The sequence below is a fragment of the Cynocephalus volans genome, chromosome 12, assembly GCF_027409185.1.
Source record: "Cynocephalus volans isolate mCynVol1 chromosome 12, mCynVol1.pri, whole genome shotgun sequence".
Classification (NCBI taxonomy): Eukaryota; Metazoa; Chordata; class Mammalia; order Dermoptera; family Cynocephalidae; genus Cynocephalus; species Cynocephalus volans.
In genome coordinates, this window is record NC_084471.1 from 86,778,700 (window position 1) to 86,806,127 (window position 27,428).

General features: G+C 36.3%; 1 protein-coding gene across 3 annotated transcripts in view; it reads left to right on the forward strand.

Annotated features, from left to right (window-relative positions):
• Positions 1–12,715, forward strand: part of INTS13 (integrator complex subunit 13) — a 30,498-nt gene extending 17,783 nt beyond the window's left edge. For all 3 annotated transcript variants that reach the window (XM_063074785.1, XM_063074784.1, XM_063074786.1), the window contains exons 8-17: positions 125–209; positions 3,897–3,986; positions 4,179–4,268; positions 5,369–5,547; positions 6,497–6,667; positions 6,944–7,098; positions 7,389–7,619; positions 9,081–9,220; positions 11,477–11,612; positions 12,392–12,715. In XM_063074785.1, coding sequence (XP_062930855.1) covers positions 125–209; positions 3,897–3,986; positions 4,179–4,268; positions 5,369–5,547; positions 6,497–6,667; positions 6,944–7,098; positions 7,389–7,619; positions 9,081–9,220; positions 11,477–11,612; positions 12,392–12,431 — 1,317 coding nt within the window. In that variant the 3' untranslated portion in view covers positions 12,432–12,715. The remainder of the gene's footprint in view (positions 1–124; positions 210–3,896; positions 3,987–4,178; positions 4,269–5,368; positions 5,548–6,496; positions 6,668–6,943; positions 7,099–7,388; positions 7,620–9,080; positions 9,221–11,476; positions 11,613–12,391) is intronic.
• Positions 12,716–27,428: the final 14,713 nt, after the last annotated feature.

The following is a 27,428-nucleotide window of genomic DNA, read 5'->3' on the forward strand; positions in this document are numbered from 1 at the left end:
TATTTTAGCTAATATTGTTGAATGTATTTGACCTCACTTTAATCAAAAAGCAAAGTGAATAATTAATTTCATTATTTTGAAAGCAAAACCAAGCTATTTTAAATGTTTTAAATTTTGCTTCAAGGAAGAACAACATGCTAACACATCTGCCAATTATGATGTGGAGCTGCTTCATCACAAAGATGCACATGTAGATTTCCTCAAAAGTGGTAAGAGATGTTTGGAAGTATTATTTTGTAAGAGCTAACATATGAAAGCATATTACAGTAGTCCCCCTTATGCAAGAGGGATACCTTCCAAGACCCTCAGTGGATGCCTGAAACCTCAGATAGTACTGAACCCTACATATATATAGTATGTTTTTCCTCTACATACATACTTATAATGTAGTTTAATTTATAAATTATATACAGTAAGAGATTAACAATAACTAATAAAATAGAACTAATTATAGCAATATACTATAATAAAAATTGTGTGAATGTGGTCTCTCTCTCTCTCTCTGTCAGCATATCTTATCGTACTGTACTCACCTTTATTCTCATGCTGATATGAGATGACAAAATGCCTGTATGATGAAATGAAGTGAGGTGAATAACGTAGGCTTTGTGACATAGCTTTAGGCTACCATTGACCTTCTGACGATATGTCAGAAGAAGGATCACTTGCTTTGGGTGATCCTGGATCACTGAGCTGTGACGAAGTTGATGGTTGTATGTAAGGAGCAGATGACATCGATGACTAGCTGGCAGGTAGTACATATAGTGTGGATATACTGGACGAAGGGTTGATTCATGTCTTGGGCGAGAAGGAGCAGGAGAGTGTGAGATTTCATCATGATACATGCAGTTTAAAACTTATGAATTGTTTATTTCGAGAATTTTCCATTTAATATTTTCAGACTGCAGTTGACCGCAGTTAACTGAAATTGTGGAAAGCAAAACTGCAGATAAGGGAGGGGACGACTGTAACAGCTCTGAAAACTTCTTCAGCAAACAAACTTGATTGACTAGTTGATTCCTTTCCAAACTTATCTGACAATATCACCTATTAATGGCCACGGAACTAGTGTTCTGTAGAGTTTGACAATACAAGGGTATGTCAGAAAGTTTGTGGAAGATTCATATTAAACTTTTAATTCTATTTTTCCACAGTCTTTGAAGTACCCTTGTATCACCTATTAATGGTCATGGAACTAGTGTTCTGTAGAATTTACTTTGTGAAAGATGAGGCTAATGGAACAAATATTGAGAAAGATAGCCTAGCCATGCTTTCTCAAACACATGAAGTTTTTCAAACTCATGTCATAGTTTCTCTTGCAGGCAAACAACCTTCAGAAAGGGAAAAGAACAGGAACAGACTCGAAAAAGTGGTAGACATAACTTGCATGGATAAAATTTTTGAAATTGAAATTAGTTTTTTTACTCTAAAAATTATTTCAGTATATCTCTTCTCCAGAACCATGATTTCTGCAACTGTATCTGCATGGTTTAGGGAAGATGACTCTGGAGTTAGGAGATAAGAGTTTTAGCTAAAGGTTTGCCACCAGTTGGCAAATCTCGTATGTTTCTAGACTTCAGTTTGCACACTTATAAGTTAAAGATGCTGGATTAGATGAACTGTAATATTTTATCCAATCCTAAAATTCAATGAAATTTTAAGATTTGAAGGTTATTTTAAAAACCTTTAAGCTTTGACATTTGCATGAATCCCTTAGAATATATCCTATGCAAGGGCTGGCCCATGGCTCACTCTGGAGAGTGCGGTGCTGATAACACCAAGGCCACGGGTTCGGATCCTATATAGGGATGGCCAGTTAGCTCACTGGCTGAGCGTGGTGCTGACAACACCAAGCCAAGGGTTGAGATCCCCTTACCGGTCATCTTTAAAAAAAAAAAAAAAAGAATATATCCTATGCAGATTGATGCTATCAAAGCATTAAATGGTTGACTTTGGTCATGTTGTATGAATCTATTCAGAAGTATAATCAGTAGAAACATTAGTCACTCGTAACATTTGCCACATGTCTAAAGAATCTTGAAATTAACCTAATGCGTTGCTAATAGGAGAAAAGCTGCTACGATAAGTGGATGTATTAATGTTTAACAAAGGAATGTAGAGAACTTGTTTTTGAAAATCTGTGGAAATGGCTAAGAAGCTGTGAGGTGATATCAATTTTTTTTCTTTTTTTTTTTTTGTCTTTTTGTGACCGGCCACACCGCGCTCAGCCAGTGAGCACACCGGCCATCCTTATATCGGGTCCGAACCCGCGGCGGGAGCGCTGCCAGGCTCCCAGCACCGCACTCTCCCGAGTGCGCCACGGGGTCGGCCCGGTGATATCAATTTTTTAAGTATTTATTTTTAAAGCTTAGAAAAAATGTTAAAAATATCCTTTGTAACAGGAAATTTTTCTCTAAAATAGTTGTTGACTTGACCTGTAGTTGTATGTATTACACTATGTAAAGCGCTGTCGTAGCACTAAGATCAGAGCACTGTGGAAACACAGAGGAGGCTGCATATGATTATGCCTCTGAGTCAAGCAGGTTTTACTGAGGAAGTGACAGTAGAGTTGGATCTTGGTGAGTAGGCTTGTAGTTTAGCCCAGATATTTCCCCTAAGCACCAGATTTATATAATCTACTTCCTAATTGTCTCTTCGATGTCTTTCAAGCACCTAAAACTCAACATGCCCAAAACAATATATGAACTTTGCCCTTGAACTGGTCTTCTGACACTCCCTCTTTCAGTGAATGGCCTTCTTGTCTGTTCAGTCATGTAAGGCAGAAACCTCAGAATCATTTCTGAGACATCTTTTTCATTCTTTATGTCTAATTTACCATCACATTTTCTTGATTTCATCTAATTATCTCTCAAATACATCCACATCTGCATCTCCGCATCTCCGTTACCATCTACCTAATCCAGCCTATTATTTTCTTACCTAGTATCCCACGGTAGCCTCCTAAATTATTCCGTATCCACTCTAGTTAAAATAACTTTCAGAATGCTAATCCTGACCATGTTCCCATTGTCTTAAAACCCCTCAGTGCTTTTCTGTTGCCCTTAGGATAAAGACAAAATTGTTTAAGTGTCTTATGGGGACCCGCATTGTCAGGCCGCTCCTCCTCTCCATGCTCATCTCACAACATACTCTTCTGTCTGTTCCAGCCATGCAGACCTGATATTCCTCATGATCCCTCCTGTCTCAGTACCTTGGCATCTGCTGTTCCCTTTGCCTGAACTGTTTTCTCCATTTCTTTTGTTAATTTTTACTCATCCTCTTATAGAACTCAGACCAGTCTTCAATGCTGAAGGAAGCTTTCCCTGGTATACTGGAGTAGGTCAAATCTCTCTGTATAGGTGCTCATAGCACTGTATTCATCTCCTTCAAAGCTTGTCAACTTCATAGTTTTATGTTCATTACTATTTGATTATCATCTGTTTACTCCACTTTACCGTAGACTCTATTAAGGCAAAAAAATATTCACTGTTATATCTCCTTATATATCTACTTCCTAGATACTTTGGTCTATGTTTCTTCTAAATAAATTCATTAGGATTCACTACAATTAGTTGTGCGTTTTAGATTTCTTCAGCTTTCTCTGAATATTTAGCCGTTTATTTTATCATTTAATGGTGTGGGTTGGGGAGCAGTTGGAGATGCTTGAAATTTAAAAAATGTTTGCTTTGACTTTCACTGCAATGACCTAAATGATTTATTAATAAGAAATTTGGAGGAAAATACATATTGGTATTTTTCTAGAAGACTTTATAAAAAAGATGTTCCCCCAGAGATATATTCTCTGAGAGTTTAAACTCATTTGGAAATCTTGATTAAACAATTTGAAGTTTATGATCTATTTAGTAATATTCATGTTTCTCTGACATATTTTAAAGGTGATACCCACTTAGGTGGCAGCAGTAGAGATGGCCCATTTAAAGAAACAATAACATTAAAATGGTGTACACCAAGGACAAATAACATTGGTAGGTATTTAAAAAAAATTGGAAGAGGAAAGAATAAATCAAAAGATTCTTGAAGTATTTGGGGGGATCAGTTAATTTATTTCTATTTCAATTTATGTTTTTCATTGTTTCTGGGGCTCAGTGAGCAAATTTTTTTTAATCAGGGGACTATTTCTTTATATTCTTTCAAATGGGTGTTTTTTTCTATTTCAGAATTACACTATTGTACTGGAGCTTACCGAATTTCACCTGTAGATGTAAATAGTAGACCTTCTTCCTGCCTTACTAATTTTCTTCTAAATGGTAACTTTCATCATTTAATGGTTTTGACTGGAATTATTGCAAATGAAATCATTAGTGAGAATATGAATTATGAAAAGCTATTATTGTCAATATAGTCTAGCTATTTATTTGTCAAAATGTTTTAAACTTATACAATTGGAAATACCCTTTAACAGTTTTGCTAAGGTTTAAAAATAAGGTGACTTTATATCTGACTTTCAGACTATTATATCTAAGCATGTTTTATTTAACATATTTTTAAGTATTTTTATTAAAAAATTTGACTTTTAGAATCTAAATTGATTTTTTTTGGAAATTAGAATAATACAGACCATTTATCTTGGCCTGTTGAATTTCAAATTACAAAGTATATATGGACTTCTTTTTGAACAGTATATCTTTATCGTGAATATTTTCCATATTATACTATATTATTCTTATGTATTATTAGATCTGTGGTTTCCTTGTGTGAAAATTTTTTTACAAGTCTAAATTATTGGATTTTACCTACTAAATCTAAATTTTAAGAGCTCCTCTGGTAATTTTTGTGATTATCTAGGTTTTGGAACCATTGATCTAAAGAGTTAACCGGTCTTTATCATAAGGTTATTTTCATTGTTAAGTTAAGCACAATTTGATTATCAGATTATGTAAAATCCAGATTAAACAACATCTGGACATGTGAAATAGAAAATAGTTAAAGATAACAGTACTGATGAAGAGGTATTGTGGAAGTGAATTGAGACTGTGCCTTCTCCAAATGTTTTGTCACATTGATAACCTGAAGGTTATCCAGCAGTCATCTCACTTTTCTTCTTGATGTACAGGATTATATATGAACTTGTAATTGAGTGAACCATATAACCAAACATATAGCAGAGACCACTGTGCTTGTTTTGGAAAACTGTCTGTATAACTATGTAAGCTCAGAATAACTAAGAGAAAGGTAAGGTTAGAATTTAGATTTTTAGGAATTGAAATGTAGATATTTTAAATTAGCAATCCTGGTTAAAATACAGGGATCAATAAATAAGATGAAAAAATCCAGACATAAATCTTAGGGGGTAAAATAAGAGCCCATTTGAATTTCATTGCTGATAGTATAATCTTGTTTTTGACAGGTCGTTCTGTTTTATTGGAACAACCACGAAAGTCAGGTTCCAAAGTCATTAGTCATATGCTTAGTAGCCATGGTGGAGAGATTTTTTTGCATGTCCTCAGCAGTTCTCGATCCATTCTAGAAGACCCACCTTCAATTAGTGAAGGATGTGGAGGAAGAGTTACAGACTACCGGATTACAGTAAGACTATAAAGTTTATGTTTTGAGTTTCTCATAATTCAGCAAGTAGCTATTGAGTGCCTGGAACTGCACTGACACACTAAATTATAGGAGAGAATGAAAATTGATCTGAACTAATTAATATCTTTGGTGAAACCTAATTTCTAGTAACTTAAATGGCAAACAGAAACATTTGAATATTTGGATTGCTGCTACTTTGAAATAACAGAAACTTGTATTATTGGGAGGAACGTGCAAAGAAATTGTGTCAATCAGAAAATCTGTTGTTCTGATTTTAATTTTTCATTCTTCCTATTTGGTGTTTCATGGCTGTCTACTTTTTGAAGTGGTTGTAAAAATTAAATATGACTTATGTATATGAATATACTTCATAAACACCAAAGATTGTATACTATTAGTAATTGTTCTTGATTAGGCTTTTTTTAACATATTTTTTTTAATAAGGAGGAAGCTAATCAATATTCGTTGTAGAAAATTTAGAAAATATAGACATCTGAAAAAAAAAACCCAAAAAACTGTAAATTATCTATAATTCTGTCATTGAGAGATAACCATTGCTAACATTTTGGTGTTATGTCAAGGTGGTTTTTAAATAAGCAATTGGTTTTCTAATGTGATTAAATCATTTATTATCTGTATATGATAGAAAAAATTTAAATTATAGGAGTGGAGAAAAAAAAAAGAGTATTCCTGGGTTTTTTAAACGGGACCAGGGAAAGTTCATGAATGTATTTATGTTTGAGGCTTTTAAAATTTCCATTGTATAAAGGCTGAGAGGTTTCAAGTTCAAACAGGGGAAAAAAAGTGAGGTGAGAGTGGGGAGCTGTTAGAGAAAATGCTTTATTGCATGTCACAGGACAGAAGACATCAGAGAAACAGACTATTACTTGTAATCCACACTGAAACATTAGAAATAGTCTCTAATTATATCTTATTTGGTTATCATTAGGATTTTGGTGAATTTATGAGGGAAAACAGATTAACTCCTTTTCTAGACCCCAGATGTAAAATCGATGGAAGTCTTGAGATCCCTTTGGAAAGAGCGAAAGATCAGTTAGAAAAACACACCCGTTACTGGCCTATGATTATTTCACAAACCACGATTTTCAACATGCAAGCGGTAAGTGTTAAATAGTTTAAACTTTTTTTCTAGATCAGTTAAATATTCTTTATAGAAACAAATTAGAAAATTTGTAATTTATACCTTTTCTCAAAGAATGAAATATATGAATTTGCTACAGTTACAGAATTAGTTATTGAAAATTGAAGTGATAGTTATAGATTCCCTTACCATGGTGATCTTTAAAATCAATTTTAAGATCAAGTTGTGCTTATATGCTTTTGTATTTGTTTTTCAAGACAGATTTTCCTTTTTCTTTTAAAAAAATCTTAACAGGTAGTTCCATTAGCCAGTGTTATTGTGAAAGAATCTTTGACAGAAGAAGATGTGTTAAACTGTCAGAAAACAATATACAACTTAGTTGATATGGAAAGAAAAAATGATCCTCTACCTATTTCCACAGTTGGTACAAGAGGAAAGGGCCCTAAAAGGTAGCTTTTTTTCTTACTTTCTTTATACATCACATTTGCTGGATACGTTTTTTTCTTAAGATAACTTAATCCATATATAAATTATGTATATACGTGCACACACGATCAGGATGAAATAATATAGAATAGCAGGGATGGATACATTATAACTTAAAATTCCAACATTAACTATCTAGTAAGAGGAAAGAAATCCACGTTTAATTATTTTCTTTTACTTTACCAGTAGCAAGTGATACTTCAATATTATTTAAGAGTATTCCTAAAAATGTTATTTTAAATCTTTACTGCAGAGATGAGCAGTACCGCATCATGTGGAATGAATTAGAAACCCTTGTCAGAGCCCATATCAACAATTCAGAGAAGCATCAAAGAGTCTTGGAATGTCTGATGGCATGTAGGAGCAAACCCCCAGAAGAAGAAGAACGAAAGAAGCGAGGAAGAAAGAGGGAGGACAAAGAGGACAAGTCAGAGAAAGCAGTGAAAGATTATGAACAGGAAAAATCTTGGCAAGATTCAGAGAGGTGACTTCTTGGTATTAGTGTAGCACCTTGGTGCCTTCTGGCATATCACATTCTCCATATAGCACATTCAAACATACATTCCAACCTCATTTAATAGTAGTTTATTTAATGCATGTTTTTATTTTACAACTAACTTTATCATTCTTAAAATCTAGATCTTTCTTGGGCTTAACAAGGTATATGTGTTTTTACTGTTAGGGCCAAAGATAGTGTTAATTTTTCCTAATTAACTTCTTAAAATCATAATGCCTGATGTTTGGTATCAATGTATGTTTTGTGTTATGAATTTCAAAGACATAATTTTATTTCTTTTATCAGTAAATATTTATCAAATGCCTGTGAGGTGCCAGGCATTTGGCACAAGATCTCTGCCCTGAAGGAACATACAGTGTTATGGTAGAGACAGACAAGTAAGTCAGTGATAACAGCAGAGTGCAGAAGGTGTTTTTATAAGAAGGTACGCACAGGAATGCCCATGGAAGCACAGAGGTAAAGCATACAGTCCTAATTCTGAAAACATTTCTCAATAGTACACTCTTTTCCCTTAGTTTATGATTTATATAGTGATGTCAAGGTTAAATTTGAAAAAACAGAAAGAGTAATAAAGGCTTACAAATTAATATTATAACATACCAGCTGGTTACATCTCTTACCTCCTTGCCAGAAATCAGGCAAACAACCAGGTAAATATTTAATGGCAATGCAAGTAAGTCACTTAAAGACAAAACAGAACTTTCTATTTTGGAAAATTTCAAATATATAGAACAGTAAGACAAATAGGTCCCCATTTTCTACCTTCAACAATGATCAATTCATGGTGGATCTCATTTTATATGTATCCACATCACTACCCTTACCTCCACTCCCATAGGAATATTTTGAAGCTAATTCTGGAAATCATATCATTTCATTCATAAATAAGTAGAACACTTTTATTCTCTTTGACTTTCATTAGAAGTTCACTTTTTCCTCAGGGCTACTGAGCTTCTGAAACAATTGTCTCACTGTAAGAGGACGGAAAAAGTATTCTCATTCAGATCCCACTGAACTTCAAGTGTACCCCTATGTATTTTGAAAGTGTTTTTGTTTACTGATGAAAGTAAATAAAGGCTTAGAGTTAAATTCCTGACTCGTGGAATGTAAATATATTTCTATAGTACCTAGACTAGAGAATGAATGATCATAAACTTCTTAATCTTATTTATAATTTGAAATAGTATTTAGTCCATATCTTTAAAAATTAGAAATGTGAAGTTTTTTCAAAGATCACATTATTTCTTACCATTTTAACTTTAGTTTCTTAAGTTTTCCTCTATTTTTTCATATTTTACAGCTAACTAATTCCTTAGTTATTGTATTATTATTAATAAAGGCTGATATGCAAAGATAGTTTAATTATTGAACCATTTTTAGACTTCTAAAAATTTAAACTTCACATATTCTTATTTGTTCCTCTAAAAGATTAAAAGGAATCTTAGAACGTGGAAAAGAAGAGTTGGCTGAAGCTGAGATCATAAAAGATTCACCTGATTCCCCAGAACCTCCAAACAAAAAGCCCCTTGTTGAAATAGATGAAACTCCACAAGTGGAAAAATCAAAAGGTATGGTGGAACTGTGGTAATTATGTTTGTAAAAAGCTTTTCATTTGTACTCTTGTTAGTACAGTGTTATTTAATATTGTTTATGAGGAAGAGCTCCAAACTGTTCCTGGATATTGTTTAGGAGATTCTGTTGACAGTGCTGGAAAATAAAAGCAGTAAATATATTTGTCAGCATTTAAAAAAAGGTAGTGTCATACCTCCATTAATGAAGCCTTTGGAAAATAAGCACTTTTACTATAAAGTCTGTGTTTTAAGAAATTTTAAATATGTAAACCAGAATGTTTATGTTCCTGACACTATGCAGTGCTGCGTTAATGAAGACAAATTCTTTTCCCTAAACTCTTATCGAACCTAAGGGAGGATATAATATCACTCATTTATTGAGAAATTAAAATGTGGTTTGAACCAGTTTCAGTGAAGGAATTGTGAACAATATTTTCACTGCCTTTTGAGGTTGGCTTCTTTCACATAGCATAATGCATTTGAGATTCATCTGCATTGTGTTTATATCAGTAGTTTGTTCTTTCTATTCCATTCATTTATAGAGTATATAACTAACTTTATAAGAAACCGCCAACTTATTTTCCCAAAGTGGCTGTACCATTTTGCATTCCCACTAGCAATGTATAAAAGTTCTGGTTGTTTTGCTTTTTTGTCAACACTTGCTGTTTTCAGGTTTTTTTTTTTTTTTTTTTTTTTTTGGTGCTCTTTTTAGCTATTCTAATATTCTAATATGTATATAGGGTATTTTGTTTTAATTTACATTTCTCTCACGACTAGTGATGGTCATCTCTTTTCAGTTGCTTATTTGCCATCTGTATGTCTTCTTTGTTGAATGGTATGTTCAGATATTTTGTGCATTTTGATATTGAATTGTTTGTTCTCTTACTGTTGAATTTTGTGAGTTCTTTATTCTGGATACAAGTCTTTTGTTGGATATATGATTTGCACATATTTTCTCCCAGTCTGTGGTGTGTCCTTTTTTGAACACTTACTTTTTTGCACAGCAGAAATTTCTAATTTTGATGAAGTCAGATATATCAGTTTTTACTTTTATGATTATGCTTTTGGTGTTATATGTAAGAAATGTAACCCAAGGTCACAAAGATTTATGTTTTCTTTCAAGAGTTCTGTAATTTTAGATTTTACATTTAAGCACTGGATGGCTGGCCAGTTAGCCAGTTGGCCAGTTGATTAGAACGCAACCTTTTAACACCAAGGTCAAGTTCAGATCCCCATACTGGCCAGCCACCAAAAATAAATAAATAAATACATTTAAGCCATGATCCATTTTGAGTTATTTTTCTTCTAGGGTACAAAGTATGGGTCAGTATTCATTTTTTTGCATATAATGTCCTTATTGTTCCAGCAGCATTTGTTGAAAAAATTATTGTTTCTTCATTGAATTGCCTTTGTACATTTATCTTAAATCAATTGACTATATGTGGGCATCTGTTTCTGGTCTGTGTGTCTGCTGTCATAATCACTGCAAGTTAAGTCTTGAAAATCTGGTAGTAATAGTCCTCTAACTTTTTTCTTCTTTTTTCAAAATTGTTTTGGCTATTCTAGTCTTTTTGACTTATATTGTACAGGAAAGAGCATAGCAGGCCTGAGACCATTATCAGTAAAAAAATCTGCTTGCAGTTTTGGCCCTTGGCTGGCATTTGGAAATTTGGCTTTTGAAACTGTTCCCTAGAGGTGAAGTTATTTTGCCTTGCATCTGAATTGAACACCTGCTTTCCCTCTGGAAGTTGGGAATTTCAGTTTTGTGGTTAGGCAGAGAATGTGTATGTGATCGGCCCCCAGTAAAAACCCTGGACTCTGAGTCTCAAACAGGCTTCCTGACAGAAATATTGCACACACCTGGCTGCATTTTTGTCTCTGGAGGGAGTGTGCACTCTGTAAACCCACACTGGAGGCGGAGAGCATGGGAAGCCTGCAAATGGATTCCTCCAGTACCCATTTACTATGTCTTTTCCTCCTTACTGCTTTGGCTGTGTGTCCCTACTGTGCTGCTGAAATAATTCTTAGTCATGAATATAACTATGTGTCTAGCCATTTGAGCTCTTCAAGCAAATCATTGCATTAGGGGATGGTCTTGGGGACCCTGAAACACACAAGTTTTAGAATAAGAAGGTGATGTTGGCTTAATTATGTAAAGTGAACAATAGAGGTAAAGGTAAGCTTATTAAGTTTGTAAATTTTGAAATAATAAATTATTCTATCTTTTTTCTCTTCTTTCAAATTTAATACCAGGGCCAGTGTCCTTATTATCCTTGTGGAGTAATAGAATCAATACCGCGAATTCCAGAAAACATCAGGAGTTTGCTGGACGTTTGAACTCTGTTAATAACAGAGCTGAGTTATATCAACATCTTAAAGAGGAAAATGGGTTTGTGTTATTTGTTGTAGAAATTGGTTTTGTTAATTGCCCGTATAGTACTGTGATAAACACTGCTTGTTTGTTGTATTCAGCAATTTTTTATTACTGATATTATGAACTGATACATGCTACCTATAAAGAGAAAACAATTGATTTCTTTGATTGTTGGTACTCATAAAAGGCCTAATTATGTTGTTTGTAACGCTGAAAGTATTTACTCCTTAGAGCATTTTTTTTTCAATGCTTAGTTAACATCATAGAGGGAAAAATCATAGAGAACACTTAGTGTGCAACACAGAATCTGTGTAAATTAACGGGGGAAAATACTTTTCTATCAATAATGTAGTATTAAGAATATTGATTATAGTAGAATAAATTTCAGATCTGACTTTTTAAATCTATTTTTTTAGAAGAAATCCTCTTAAAAATGTATTGGTACGGAAATTTCTTTAGTGGAAAAGGAAATAAATCCAGGGCTAATGGTAGAGATTTTTTTCTTTCTTTTGCTTGGAAAGGGAGGGTGGTATAGTGAGATAAACCGTGTCATTTGAAATGCAACCTTGGGAAAATCGTTTAATTTCTCCAGGCCTCCATATTCACTCATCTGCAAAATGAGAAAGTCGGACTGAGTAGAGGAACCCTAAAGTTAGTCCTTTTCTAAAATGCTAATGCATATGAATATATTAGATTTTAATTTTCATGTGAAAGGTAGATAATTAAGGGGGGCAAAATATGGAGTTTCTGAAAGTTTTATTTTACCAACTCATTTTTTTCCCCCTGTTTTTCAGGATGGACACAACAGAAAATGGAAAAGCCAGCCGGCAGTGAAGAGTACTTGAGGATCTAAATTTAGTATATTGCATAAATATTTTGGGTGGAATTTGATAAAGTACTTTTACAGCAAAATTGTATAGTTATGTTGCCTGGACTGGTTTTTACATTTTTAAAATATTTCAACTATCTTTTTTGTACTAATTGTAAAATTGGCACATAAGTCAAAAATATACATTTGAGATTTGTCCCCCCTAATCACACAAGTTTATTTTATGGTAAAAGGTGTTCTCTCTGGAAATGTTTTTTTAAAAAATTCTTAGGCTTCTCTTTGCCAAATAAAACTATTAAAATATCTGAAATGCAAAATATTGGAGTATTACTTTAGGAAAAAAGGTATTATTCATTTAATGACTGACAACAACCTTTAGAAATTTTTTAAAAATTTGATCATAGTTTAGGTGAGATTTGCAATACTTAATATAAAAATCTTGCCTGTTAATCTGCATCATATATAGTGCTTTTCCAAAAAGAAATGTCGTTTTGCTTGTTTATTTTACTTTAAATTATTTTGACTGTGTGTTATCTATTTAAAAGCAGAGTTTTCAGGTAGTTGGTGTAAATTTATGTTTACTAGTATTGGATAATGTTACTTGTTTTTTTTACCTGCTAAAAGTTTACCATCCATTGACTTTTCATATTGAAAGAGAAGCATGAAGGAGATTACTTCACAGACTTAGAGGAAAGGAAAGTTACTAGGTTATTTGTCTTAATCCCTGGAGAGAATCTTTGTCTCATTTCTTAGAAATGTCATGGTTATAAGTTTTATGTTCCTGTGAGTCTTCTTGTACTTCTTCATCTGAAGCTTATAACATGTTACAAGAAACATGTTATTTTGGTGTTAGATGCTAACTCTAGTTTCATCATTTTTTCCTTGAGTGTTTATTATAGAAGGAAAAAGCTCTTTGTTTAAATATACAGATTTAATATTTTCTATTACAAAATATGAAGTGGTGTTTAAACAAGGGTTTCAACAGGCTCCCATGTCAACCATTGAAATTTATGTTGCTCTTTATCAGCTCCTGTCTTGTTCTCAGCCCTTGCATCTGTCCTCTCCCCTAAGCTAGAGACATTTTTTATTCTTTACCACTGTGTTTAGGTACACATCTACACAAACCATACACAAGTATGACTAGGACTAATTAGCACCTTAGACTTGCAGGGTTTAAGGAGCTATAATCCAGTACTTAACTAGATCATATTTATTTTTGAATGGACTCTGACCTTTTGTATCCTAATGTTACCCAGTTTTCAGCTTGTACCCAGTTGGGGTCCCTGGTTTACTTCTTGATTCCAGGTTCTTTTCTTCACAGCCCATCTTCAAAGACTGGGATCTGTTTTACTCTCAGTTTATGTTCCTCCCTTTCCCGTGGACTATGCCATGCTACTTGTTGACAGTCCTATCGACTTCTCAGTCTCCATTTTTATATACTATTTATGAACTTATGTTACTATGCTCTACCAACTCAGGGAATACTTCTATGGCTGTATTTTGAACTGTGCCAGTAGCTTTTTATGTTATTCCATATTGTTGATTGTTAGACTCTTCAGGTGACTCTTTTACCTGTTTAACTAGATGTTCTTTAAGCCCCCACTCCCACCTCCCACGGAGGGTCCATTTTGAGGATTCACTAGACAAGAGAAGTGGACAAAATGTAAATTAAAAAAGAAATCTGTCATTCATCTATATTGGAATCTTAAGTTCAGACTTAATGATTGCAGGAATCAAAGTTACCTGTAAGGAACAGGTGCACTTTCAATTGTATTAAAAGATTCTATTGCCTAAAAACTCTTATTTTTGTAATTATAGTGTAAGGCAAAAATTTTAAAATCCTCTTATTGTCACATAGTATGTTTGAAAAACTATTATACACAATTACAAATACTAATTTTACTCCAAAAAATTCCAGTGTGTTAGAATATTGTTCAGCATCCACTATATGGATATGTGCAATCATCATTATAACTTACTATAAATTGATTGACATTAATGCTTCATGAAATTAAGGATCAGCTTGAACGATACATTGGTTGGTTTTGGAGGATGGTCACCAGCTGTTTGAATTCTTTAATACTGCACTTGTATTTTTGATTTTACAGTGAAGTAAGGTGCCCTTATTTCAGGGCAAAACAGTCTACAGTAGCTTATTTAAGATTGTTTTATGAGGCACTGAGTTATTAGCTTTGTTATTTATGGAACATTTTAATTAAAATTAGCATTATAATTGCAGACATGTGGAGAACAAAAGCATTCAGATGCTAATTTTGTTACAGAGGAGGTGCTGCTGATTAATGTGAGCAAATCTAGCTATTTCCATATTATAAAGACTTGAAGCTTTAGACATAATTTAGGAAATTCCAAGATCTGAATTTATACTTGTGAAGTTTAATTTCATTGAGATCTTTAGTTCAGTGATTAAAATGAGCATCTTAGATTGAACCATATGAAATTACGTTTTCTTTCTTTTTCTTTTTTTTGGCGGATACAGGGATTGAACCCTGGACCTTGGTGTTGCTAATACCATGCTCTAACCAACTGAGCTAACTGGCCAGCTGAAATTACCATTTTTATATGAAAAGCATGATTGAATATTGGCAATTTCTTTTGGTTCAGTCTATTTGTTGGTCTTTGTATCTTGTCTGAACATTCAATAGAAACTAAATTTAGCAGCTTGTGTATATGGAAACAATTTCCTCCTAGGGAAAGGTGCTAACTTAATTTAGTGTCTGATTACAAATTTTCCCATCTAACATTTTAAATGAGTTCCACAGCTGTTCTGAATCAACTGGAAATGAAAAGATCCAAAGGAGAAAAGGAGATACTGAGTTTAGTGCCCTTATAGTTTGTTTCTTAGAAAGGAATGAGGTAGTAAACAACAAACTATTTAGATTAGAAGGTTAAAAGGAAGGAAAATATTGTCCAATTTTAAAATAGACATCACATTAAATTTTTGTACTTACCAGGTTCAAGCACAGACCTTGGGGATCATGTTTAAAGGGATTGAAGAGAAGGAAAAACAAAGGTCAGAGAGGCACAAATAAAGAAGTGCCACAGGAGCTGTAGACACATCCAGAAGACAGGATTAAGACAATGCATTTGGGTACGCCAACCGAGATGCTGGTAATGAGTTCCAAAGAGCCATTGTCATGGAATGGTAGGAATAGAAACTGAATTGTAAGGATTAAAATGTTACTTGAGTGAAGTTAAAGGTAGAGGATAGTGAATGTTGTCAGCTGTTTCAGAAGTATGGTAGCAAAAAACTGTCCTTGCCTGTTACAGTAGCATGATAGAACAGAATTGAGGGAAAGTGTGTTATTTTTTGGTCTTTTTTTTTTTTTTAGATCAGTGAGATGAGTTTGTTTGTAAGCAAAAGGTAAAATACAATGAAGAGGTGAAGATTCCATAATTCTTTGCCCATACATAGTAGAACTTTAACTTATTGCAGTATTTATTATTGTTAAATTAATCATGCCTTCATGCCGTAAATGTAATGAGTGCCATGAATTAGCCATTTATAGCACTTTTCACATTTGGAGATGCTATTGCCAGTGGTGGAATTACCACAATGGATAAGTCATTACACAATTTGTTTATGGTACTGGTGGCCTAGGTGACAAATTTATAATTGACTGTCTGGGCTTCCAAGGGGAAATAAGTGATTAGAATTAATTAGTACTATGTTAATACAGTCAACACAGACGGTGAATTGTTTATTGCTTATCTATAGACAATTTGATCCAACAATTGTTTATTTTACCTAATTTCTAAATCATTTAGTCCTGCTTCTCCAACTGTTTATGCATTTGAATTTCTGATAACATTACTTGCTTCTCCTCTGGCTAATGAAATCTTCGTGATGGAATAAGTGTTGGTATTTTGGAGGTTGGGAGAATGGCTGCTCTTGTTTCTATGGCAGGGATTACATTTTCTCTTAAGGTTGATATTGAGAAGACAGTGGAACCCCTCTCCATAACTGAGGTGAAGGTAGAATTTCACACTCCAGGATGGGTGGCTTTCGGGGCCTTAGCACATCCATTTCTTGGTCTATATTACTTATTAAGGTTTTCTCTTGAAATACCAGGGAACAAGAAAAAAGTCTTACAGTTCTTACAGAAATGGTAAGATAACACTCACAGCTGCCACAGTCAGTATGCTTATCCTTACCAACAAAGCCAGAAGAACATGTCTAATCCAGAGGCTATTTTCTGTGGTAGATGAGGTTAGAATGCTGTTCTCAATTAATGACCCATTGTCCGGCTCCAGGGTAAGGCAAGTTTCACTATATGTGATGTTGTCAATTGTGCCAATTTTGTATTCTGGCAACATAGCATATGCAATGTATGGAGGGACATGTCCATCAAGCCGCCTTAGTTTGAACATTACTTGCTGAATTTTTCTGTTAGGACACCATTACAGAGAACATAGGGCTCTGTTAAATACCAGGATATAATAGTAGACCCTGGTCTAAGGGTAGTTAATACAATCTGCTCAAGGTTACTGGAGTTTAGATAGTCAATGAGTTTAGCAAAAATCAAACCAATCCTCTCTCTCTTTTTTATAAATGAGTAGAAACTGTTTTTTGTGTGCAGAGTGTAAGTGTGGCAGGGAGTACTACTGGACAGCTTCAGTTCAATGGTCAAAGCAGCCGAGCAGCCAGGTCCCCAGAATCAGTGGCACAAAAGCATAAATTCCTGAGGGTAATACTGGAAGTCCAGTTCTAAGAAATATCCATGTAGTATTTGATGAGTTGCATTAGGTTGCAGCCAGCTTTCTGGGCGTGAAGGATATTCATTTACACATTTTATTGCAAGTGTCAGGTGGGTTGAGTTGCCATCTTCCTGATCATAAAATGTGTCAGGAGGGATTGGGAAATTAAGTCTGTGCCCAATAGTTGCTGTTAATTGAATTGGATTAACAACTGTTGGAAATGTGTTGGATTGACCTAGAAGGAGCAAACAAGAAACAAATTTCAACAAATACCACTCTTTATTTAAATGTTTAAGGTTGTCTTGATGGTTGACTTATTTCCCCCATATTCACTTTTGGACCTGATTTGCATAGGGAAGTGGGAAAGCATCTATTGATACTAAATAGGTATATAGATGCCTTAGTAGGCTCTCCTGTATTGGGGTACCACATAAGTACAGTCATGTGTCGCTTAATGATGGGGATACGTTCTGCGAAATGCTTCATTAGGCAGATTTGTCATCATAGAGTGTACTTACACAAACCTAGGTGGTATAGCCCACTAGCCAGTTGCTCCAAGCATTGTACATTTGGTCCATTGTTGACTGAAACGACGTTATGCAGCACATGACTAACTCCAGAGAGGAGTGAAAGGGCTTCTTTCATCTCTGTTTTTAGGCTTTGAGTTGAGGACACTTTCTCTATTCAAGGATCAGGGGCATTAGTCTTAAGCCCTGTCTGTTCCCCCTCTTCCATTTTCTCTCTCCTTCTTCTCTCTCTCTCTCTCCCCACCTCCCTCCCTCCCCTTTTTTCATTTTCCCTCTCATCCTCAGCTGGTAGATCTCACTTCTATACATTCACGGGGTTTGTTAGTTTCCAAGTTTCTAATCCTTCCTGCCTTATATCGGAGTATGGAAGAGGATCTTGAGATTAGCTCATTAGTAGTACCAACTACCAAGTCTGGGTCAGGGGGCTTCAGAAAAACAGTATTTTTGCAAAGGGCCTAAATTCCTAAACTAATTTTTTTGTGTGTTGGTTAAAAGATCAACAGAAAAATTTAAAGCTCAGACATAAAAGTTGTATAATTGAATAGAGATACCTAGTAATGGAGCTAGTGCTCAAATTATAGTCAACACATTTAAATCTCAAAGAAGCTAGAAAACAAATCAAGCTCTGCGTAGATGCAGTTTCTGAGAAGGAAGGTGAGGAGGCCGATTATCACAAAAATGAGGCTATGATGCAGTATAACAAAGGCAGGTGGCTTTAGATGTTGTGGGTAGCAATAAGTGGGAAAGGAGGAGTGTCATGCTACTGAAAACAACCAGTGAATCAGGAAGACCACAGGGCAATCATTTGGCGAACAGAAGACTTTGAAAGTGAGATCTGAGTACTGTTGCATATTTCATGGGATTGATTAAGTTCTAACAGCTAGGGAGATACATTTCTACTGAATTTCAAACAAGCTCAAGTTTCATCAGCCTTACCATTCCCTGGTGATAGAATTGCTTACCTGGGCATGACATGACCTCAGATTTCTGAAATTCAGAATGCAGAGCACATGTTGCCAGAATCTTTGTTACTTGAAGCAATTCATATTTAGTGAAAGACAAATTGTCTAAATTGTACCTTGTCTAAATAATGTTTCTAGAAACTGTAGTGAATCCAGAGGAAATGTTGAGCACTTATTTAATTTAGATGTTTAATTCAAACATAGGAAATCCCCTCAAATTAAAAAATCAATGGAATTTTCCATGGAAGTTACCATGCAAGTATGCTTCAATTTGAAACAATTTCTAAGGGAGTCACTCTGATACAGATTATCTAGTAAAGAGAAGAGAAGATGAGCAGAGATGATAATAGCTTGCATTTAATGAACCATGTGCTGGGCCATGTGCCAAGTGCATAGTTCATTTTATCTTCACAACAAATACGTTGATATAATGATGAAAAATTAAAATAAGTTTAAGTAACTACCGAAGGTCACATGTATAGTAAATTGTAGAACTAGATTTTGAACCTCTCTGTTTCACTGTAGTTATTGAGTTCTTAATCACCATACTGCCTGTGTTTGCAGTATATCATGAGATAGATAAGCTAAATGAAAGAAGATGGTTTTAAATTTAGCAATAGAGATTGGATCTGTTAGCAAGCATTTTTCTAACTATGGTGGCCCATAAATTGCAGCAGATGATTAGGGTCTTTCTGAAATAGTTTAAGAATAATAATAATTAGGGGCCGACCCTGTGGCTCACTCGGGAGAGTGCGGCACTGGGAGCGGAGCGGCGCTCCCGCCGCGGGTTCAGATCCTATATAGGGATGGCCGGGTGCGCTCACTGGCTGAGTGCGGTGCTGATGACACCAAGCCAAGGGTTGCGATCCCCTCACCGGTCACAAAAAAGAAAAAAAAAAAAAGAATAATAATAATTAGACAGAACGTAGTCTGTGTAAGTGATGGCTTGAAGTTCGTTCCGGGTTTGTAGATCGTGGATAAATCTGAATATTTAAACGTGTATAGAGCATGAGACAGGTACTGTTTTGTTGTTGACTTTTCTTACTTAATACATTCTTAACATTTTTTCCTCCTGAAAAATCACTATGTTCCTTGTAAAAATATTGGAAAGCACACCAAAAAACAAAAGAAAAACAGAGAAGAAAATCAAGCACTCATAATTTCACCAACACTAGGTACTCTTTTAATCATTTAGTTGGTTGCTGCTTGTTAGTATAAAGATTCACTGAAAAATGTGGCAAAGAAAATGAAGCAACTACCACAGTCTTACCTTGTATATTATTAAAGTCAGAAATAGTCCCATATCTTGTTGTCAATAAGTTTTTGGAAGTATGTGAATGACTTATCACCATTTTAGTAGAATCCAGGTTAAACGTTGTGTTCCCTGACAAAATTTGGCTAGTTCTTGAGAATTTGCTGAAAGCTGAATGTTCTATGCCTGAGAACCAGTCACTAAGAATGTGCATTGTAGTCTTTGAGCCCATGCTTTCAGGTAACCCAAATGCATTTGCAAATTTGGGCAGCTCAGAAAGGGATGATTCAGATAAACCATGTAACTGATTAAATGATGAGTTCTCCTTAGAATAAGATTGAGTTTTCATAATCACATCACACAATGAGCTTTCCTCTAAGAGGCTGCTGATGAAACAAGCAGTTTCCAAGGGCAAAAGAGCTGAGTCAGATACACTATTCCATACAAAATTTGTATGTATGCTCATGCCAGGAGGTGAAATTGTTTGTGTAGGAATGGCAAATGAATGAATCTGTTAAGAAACTTCAGAAATCTCGGATGTATGATTATGCTCTGAACTAAAGAGGAAAATGGGAAGATGTCGTGTCTCCCTTGCTGATATGAAGGTGTCAAGAAACTGCTAGATGACTGTACAGATCTTTCCAGGTAGACTGGAACAGAGCCACTCCATTTGCTGAGAGGTGTTCTTGCTGAAGATAGTCCTGAAGGCAGGGCTATATCTTGTATTACTGCCTCAGAGATTGAAGACCCAAGAAAATGAGAGTACTTGGATAATGAATGCAGGGCTTCTGAATACCACACTTGACTAACTGATTCTGAGACAAAGTTAGGTAAAATAGGATGCTTTTGTATTTTTGTTCTATGGATTATTTCCCCCTCTGTAGAGTCCAGTTTTTCTAGTAACATTGATACTGTAGAAGTTCTACCCTAAAGGAAGTCAAAATCTGTGAATGAAGTATCTTAATACCATAGAAGGAATGACCTCTGGAAAAGCCAAAGAATATTCAAGGTTTGTTGTCAAGGACATTTCCTTTAATGAATTCTGTGGTACTACTGCATGCTGTGGCCTTATCATCTTTGTGCACTTTTGGGATAAAGTATTTGGAGTATTTGGAATGAAGTCAAGGTCAGGGGTAGGAGTTATCTGTCTTAAGGAGGTAAATGGGCTGGGAGTTGATGATGTCTCCTCTTTAGGCACCCAGGGAGCCACCGAGGTGGGTCACAAAACAGAGAAAGGCTTGCTTAGTTTTGTCATTTCAGTTGCCGCCATTGTTGAGGTTGGGACAGCCCTTAACTGCCTGGGTCTTCTTGTTTGAGATTTTTGGAGTAATCTCCAACCTTCAATCTTATATCCTAGAATTTGGGCAAGGTACTTAGAGGAAGCTTGCTGTTGAAAAGCTTGCACTAGCTCTGGCGGTATTGCAGAAATCTCATATTCCACAGACCAGTGGAATTGCACGAAGTGACCTTGTAAAGTGATAGTATGCCTAGGGTCTTCAGCCAACACTGAAAGTTTCCACAGGTGCTTGTGTATCTTGCTTCTGAATGGGCTCATAGTCATTAAAGAAGGGTCCACGTGGAAATAGTCTGCCAGCGTGTATACCAAAAAGAGACGCCCTTGAACACCGAGAGCTTCAGCAGCTGCTTTGAGGGTAATTTCAACTGTAATGATGGAAAACTCCTTTGAACCTTCTTCAGCCCTAACACTGAAGATTTAAAACAACAACACAGCATGGATTACTGCATGATTAGTAATCCCTTATTTTTATGTAGTCCTTCAGAGTTTATGTGGTATTTTCACTTACATCATCTCATTGCTACTCCAACAACTAGAAGGGAAGGGAAGAAAGTTATTATTGTTTTTAGTTTATATTTGAAGAAACTGAGGTTCAAAGTAGCTAAGGAAAATGCCCAAATGCACAGAGTAAATGCCTGATGCAAATCCAGGTGTTCTGACTTCAAATTGTAAGGTAAGGGATTTCACTGGAAAAGCTGTGGATTTTAGAGTTAAAAAGTTTTAATCCAATTTGTCAGACTGATTACATGTTTTGAGTTTTTTAACTAATCTGAGTCTGTTTGTTCAAATAAAAAATGGGAATGACATTTACCTTGAAGGTACGTTTTGAATATTAACTGATAACGAAGCTCTTTGCAAGTTACCTGGCACACTGGTAAGTCTGTCACTCTACTGCACCTTTTCTGTTCCTTTTCTTTCCTCTTCTCTTCCCTTCCCTCTGACCTTCCCTATCCTGCTTTGCTTTGTTATACTTCTTTGTCTCATACCTTTTGCATCTAGACCAGTGGTGGGCCCCCTCTTAGATGGAAGTCCTGGTTAGTTACTAAATGTTAGTCCTGCAGTTACTAAATGTGCTCTTTTTAGTAATAGTCCGTGTTTGGCATCGTGAGGCCAGCATCTGTAGAAGAGTGTGGCTTTGCTGAATAGAAACCAGAGTAATAGCTCTTAGAGGTCCAGAAAGACTCCGAGGGTAGGATAGCCCTAGTTTACTGTTGAAATCAGCAGGCATGCTAAACCAAAAAAAAAAAAAAAAAAAAGTATAAGAAAGTATAAAAATAATTCTGAGTCTTTCAAGAAATGGAAAATAGGGTGAAATGAATAGACTTTTTAGAGTGAAATGAATATGTTCTGTTTTTAATGCATTCTTCCAGGATTTCCCTTTCATCCCTCCATCTCCAGGACTTTCAAGTATAGTAATTGCCAAGGGGTCCACAGGGTTCTTCAAGATTCAGGTTCTTCCAATCTCTCCAGCCTCATTTCCTGCCACTCCCCAACTCACACTGTGTTCTAGCAATAGCAAATTCTGTGTAACTTCCCAGGCACGCCATGCTGCCTTTCCTCCTTTTCTGGCTAACTTATTCAGCTTTAAAATTCCAGCATGGACATTACCTCATCCAGTGTTTGTAAACATCCTCCTTCCAAATAGAGTTAAAACTACTAATTCAGCCTCTGTGTCTTGTATATGGATCTGTTATTGCATTCATTATATTATACTACTTTTATTCTTATTTTTTACATTTCTGCATTATCTACTGGAGTACTACACTATGAGTTCCTTGACAGCAGTTAATTCATATTATCTTTAACTCCTAGCACAGGAATCTGGCAGAAAGTTGGCATTCACCAAATTCTTATTGAATGAATAAGTGTATAAATGAACAAAAGAATGAAAAAAAGATGCAATGATATATGTGAAAGTACTTTATAAATTGTGAATTGCTGTGTGGGAGTTAGCTATTAATCTGATCAGTAATTTTTACTACTTTGCATAAAAGTTCTGTTAGAAGTTGGAGGCAACTTTCTAGAGAAAAAACTTTTCAAAGTTTTAGATTGAAAGAGGTAGCAAATAGCACAGTTATTTCTATATTTGAGAATGACTTGAGGAAGATAAAAAATACTCAAAACGGAAATTGTTAAACTATACAGAACTACCTGTTAATACATGAACACAATATAAAATTCAAAAGGTACAACAGTCTGGTTGCCCAGCCTCCTCCCAGTTTCTGTCCTTTACTGTTACGTGAATATGTAGGTATCGTCTATAGTTATATAGACATAGGCGGGGTCTTCAAAAAGTTCATGGAAAGAGTAGTATCTTTTGGTCCCATTTTCCCACAAATTTTTTGAAGTATTCTCACACCGAAGCTACCTTTTGAAAGAGAAAAAGAGAAAGGACTGTTTTCAATTAGCTCATGGTCCATGAGTGTAAAATAAAATGGTATGAGAAGTAAAGACTAGGTTCTCAATTTCATTTACCTGGGGGTTTTACGATTCAGGGGATTACCATGATAAGCTTTGTTTTAAGGTCCTGTTGAGTAGCAACGTTGTGAAAATGTCCCTACCTCTTTGTGATGGTGTGCTGTTCCTCATTCTTTCTTTAACATGAGATTTTATTTCTTCAGATTCTTCCCTTGAGTTTGATCTAAACTCATAACCTGAGCTTCACACACGTCCTGGTACTTACCCATTTGGAGAAGGAATCAAGCTGTTCCCCTCACCTCATTCCTAGCCAGCACATGAAGGGTAAAGATGGTGGAAGCTATCTGCGTTTGCTGGGAACAGAAATCCCCAGATACTAGCACCATGACTTGGTAAACTCCCTCATCTTCTAAGGGCAATCCTTGCAAGGTCGTGGTAGGAGAATTATACTCTAGCCATTTTGTTAGTTCGACATCATGGGCCAGTGTAAACTGTTCAAGTAAACATGAAACATAAAGTCTGAACTTGTCTTTAGGAAGAGGTTTGAAATGCTTGCTCCTCCCTGTGGCAGAGTATGGATGCCAGGTGTGAAAGCTCTCTGCTGAGGTATAAATGCCAAGTTTCCTCAAACCAGTTTTTTTTTTTTAAACCCTAGAAACACATATTCTATTATCTCAGGTTTTTAAAGTCCTTATCAAAAATACAAACTTTGAGAAGAAATCACAAAATAATCAGGCTCATTAAAATACTTGGCTAAGTTTTTCACTATGAAAAACGTTTACCAAAACTTAGCAGCTACTTAATATGACTGACAATTAAGGCTTGTATCTAAAAATGCTGTATTCTATTAAATTCAAATACTGAATTGGTTTTCTTCTCAGACTGGGTTCTCCATAATAGATTATTATTTATGAGTCTTTAAAAATACTTTTATTTTCTCAGTTAGTGTTCTGAGACAGCTACATATAAATTATTACAGGGAGTAACTTGAAAAAGTTGAGCCCCATTTATTTTAATATCTATAAGAACAAAACGCCACACAGACAGGTTAAAGATCCCTAGATACCTGAAACGGACTTATTTTCCCACGGAAGGCATATGGAGAAATTGGATAAGTGAATAATTTTCCAATAATAGCAACTGTGTCTGGCATGCTATGAAGAACTTGTATCTCCTCACGTGAGTAGCGAATAGTCACAGCCAGCATGTTCATGGAGACAGATGTCAGCACTAGCATGAGATCTGGGATTGCTGAAGCTCTTCTGATCCCATTCAGGGACAAGTGGGTGCCAGCGACTTCTGATCCCATGCATTTCTTACTGGTGTCCATTGCCTCGGGATATGTAGCTCCACTCAAGTTAACTGGATATCACTTTACTGAACCTCAAACTGCTTAAAGACAAGAGCAACAACAGTAGAACTCAATCAATTAGTACTTCTTGGGAGGGAGAAATAGATTTTTATCTATCTTCAGAGCTATAGTTGAAGTTTAGAATCCTTTTGCTTTCATCTATCATTTGCACCAAGTAATGGAGAGTTAAAACAAAAACTACTCTCTCAAAACTTCACTGCCCTGTGATGATTATAAAACAGGTAAGAGAGAGAGAGACCACTGTTGCATTTTGACCTAGTATCTGCCTTGCAATCGCTTCCTTTAGTGATAATAATATTCCTATATCCAGCACTACCTAAAAATCAATATGGACTCCTAAAAGGATGAATTAATGTAATAATACATTAGAAATATAAAACAAACACAAAACAATGGCAAACAAAAGAATTCCTCAGTCAGCCTTATTCCCATTTTCATCTATGTCTGTTCAACAGACATCAGAGGTTTCTATCCTCTTAGCAGCTCGGTTCCCTTTCTGGTAGTAACAACCTTCCTTTGGGAAAATTTCTGTCTCCTACCTCATGATGATCTGACATAGCTGCCAGTCACAGCCACCCATCGCTCTGGCTAAAGGAGTGAGCTAATGACACAGGCGTGGTCAATCATAACACTCTGTATCTCTTGCTACGGGGAAAAGACTTTGGGTAGGAAACCCAGGCTTGGCTTACTCAAGTCTTTCTCTGTTTTCTGGGATTTTATATGGAGATGCTGGGACATAAAATCTCTCCCATTTTTCTAGAGTTGCTAAGATGATGCCAAGTTAACCTGATCCAACACTACTACTATAACTACTATTAATACTATCAGCAACTTCTGGTCAAGATGGCGGAATAGATGGTCCTCTCCCACAAATCAACCAAATCACTCTCTCCCACAAATCAACCAATTTACAACTATTAAAAGCAAGGACAGCCAAGCTGGGGCTGCTAGAGCTCAGGGAAAGAGGAGGAGAGACCTACAGAATGCATAAAGGCGGGAGAAGCCACGATGAGAGAAAGAAAGAACTGCTCTGACTGTTTCAAGCCCTGGCCACTTCCAAGCTGGAGCTGGTGAGTGCAAGGAGTAGGAGCCGGCAAAAGCCATAGCTGTGCCCTTTGGATGGAGTTGCTTGCAGGCGGCAGGGGAGACGAGGGCCTTGGTTGTCCCCAGGACAGCAAGACCACTAATAGGGTTTGTGTGGACCCATGTAGGACCAAGGAACCACAACAACTGAAAAAAGGAGCCACTCAGAGGCCAGTGAATCATCACAAGGGACTGGCCCATCCCATGGGAAGTCTTTGGAGCACGGGCGGTGGGGGAGACTGGCCCACCAAGAGAACACTGGGACACAGCAAGGACAGCTGATCTGCACCCCAATCAGCATAGGACCATTTAGAGGAGACTTGTCAGGAATATAGAATTGCATGGGGTGCAGTTTGATGAAAAGACTTAGGCCCAGACCAGAGTGTCTACACAACCCAGGTGCATTGGATTTCACTAAACCTGGAAGTCCTGTAAAGTCAGCCATTAAAACCTGAGCTGCACAAAAAGCCTTTCCCAGGGAATCAACAGCAAAGCAGTAATTTAGTTCAACCACAGAGCTCACGTACTGGTCCCCACTGGAAGTACCCCCACTTTAGAAGTAAGCAAAGGACAACAAATTAGTTCCAGTGTAGAGTTTAAGTAGTGGGAACAGCAAATAATCCAACACAGAACTGAAAGAAAAAGTACCCGCAACCAGAGACAAAGTTTGATATTAACTAGTAAAGGTCTTATTTCACCAAAGAACACCTATAACACCTAGAAGGACCGGAAGTCGCCTGGGCTACCAAGCCAGAAAGGGGGGACAACCAGGCACACCGCCAGCACCTTGGGGCCCACCCAGAGTCCAGAGGCATGGGGCTGGAGACTGGACTCTCCACCCACAACCAGGCACACCACCAGTTCCACAGGTCCCACCCGGGGTCCTGAGGAATGGGGCCGGGAGCCACTAGCAAGTAGGTAAGGAACATGCCAAAAACATCACCTCCATGTGGGTGGCCTACCACAGCCACTGCAATAACCACGGCTGCCGCAAAAGAGGCTAGATGCCACAACCACCACGCAGATGGTCCGCCAGCCACTGGAGTGCGTTGACACAAGGAGAGTCACCAGCAGAAACCAAAGAAAAGAAGAGGACGTCTCTCTCCACAACGCCCATTCCAGAGTGGCAGAAGAAGCATCTGCTCTACGATAATATTGGGGGACCTGAACACACCTCTCAGCATTGGACAGATCATCAAGGCAACAAATCAACAGAGGAACCATTACTCTTTCAGAAGGAGAGAAGAAATCTAGGGTAATTAGAGGGGGGAGGGGGAGGAAGAGGGGGATGGGGAGAGATGGAAAAGGGGCATAAAGAATAAGTACAGTTTGTAACAAAACATATGCTAGGGTTTTCAAGATGGCGGCGGCTGCG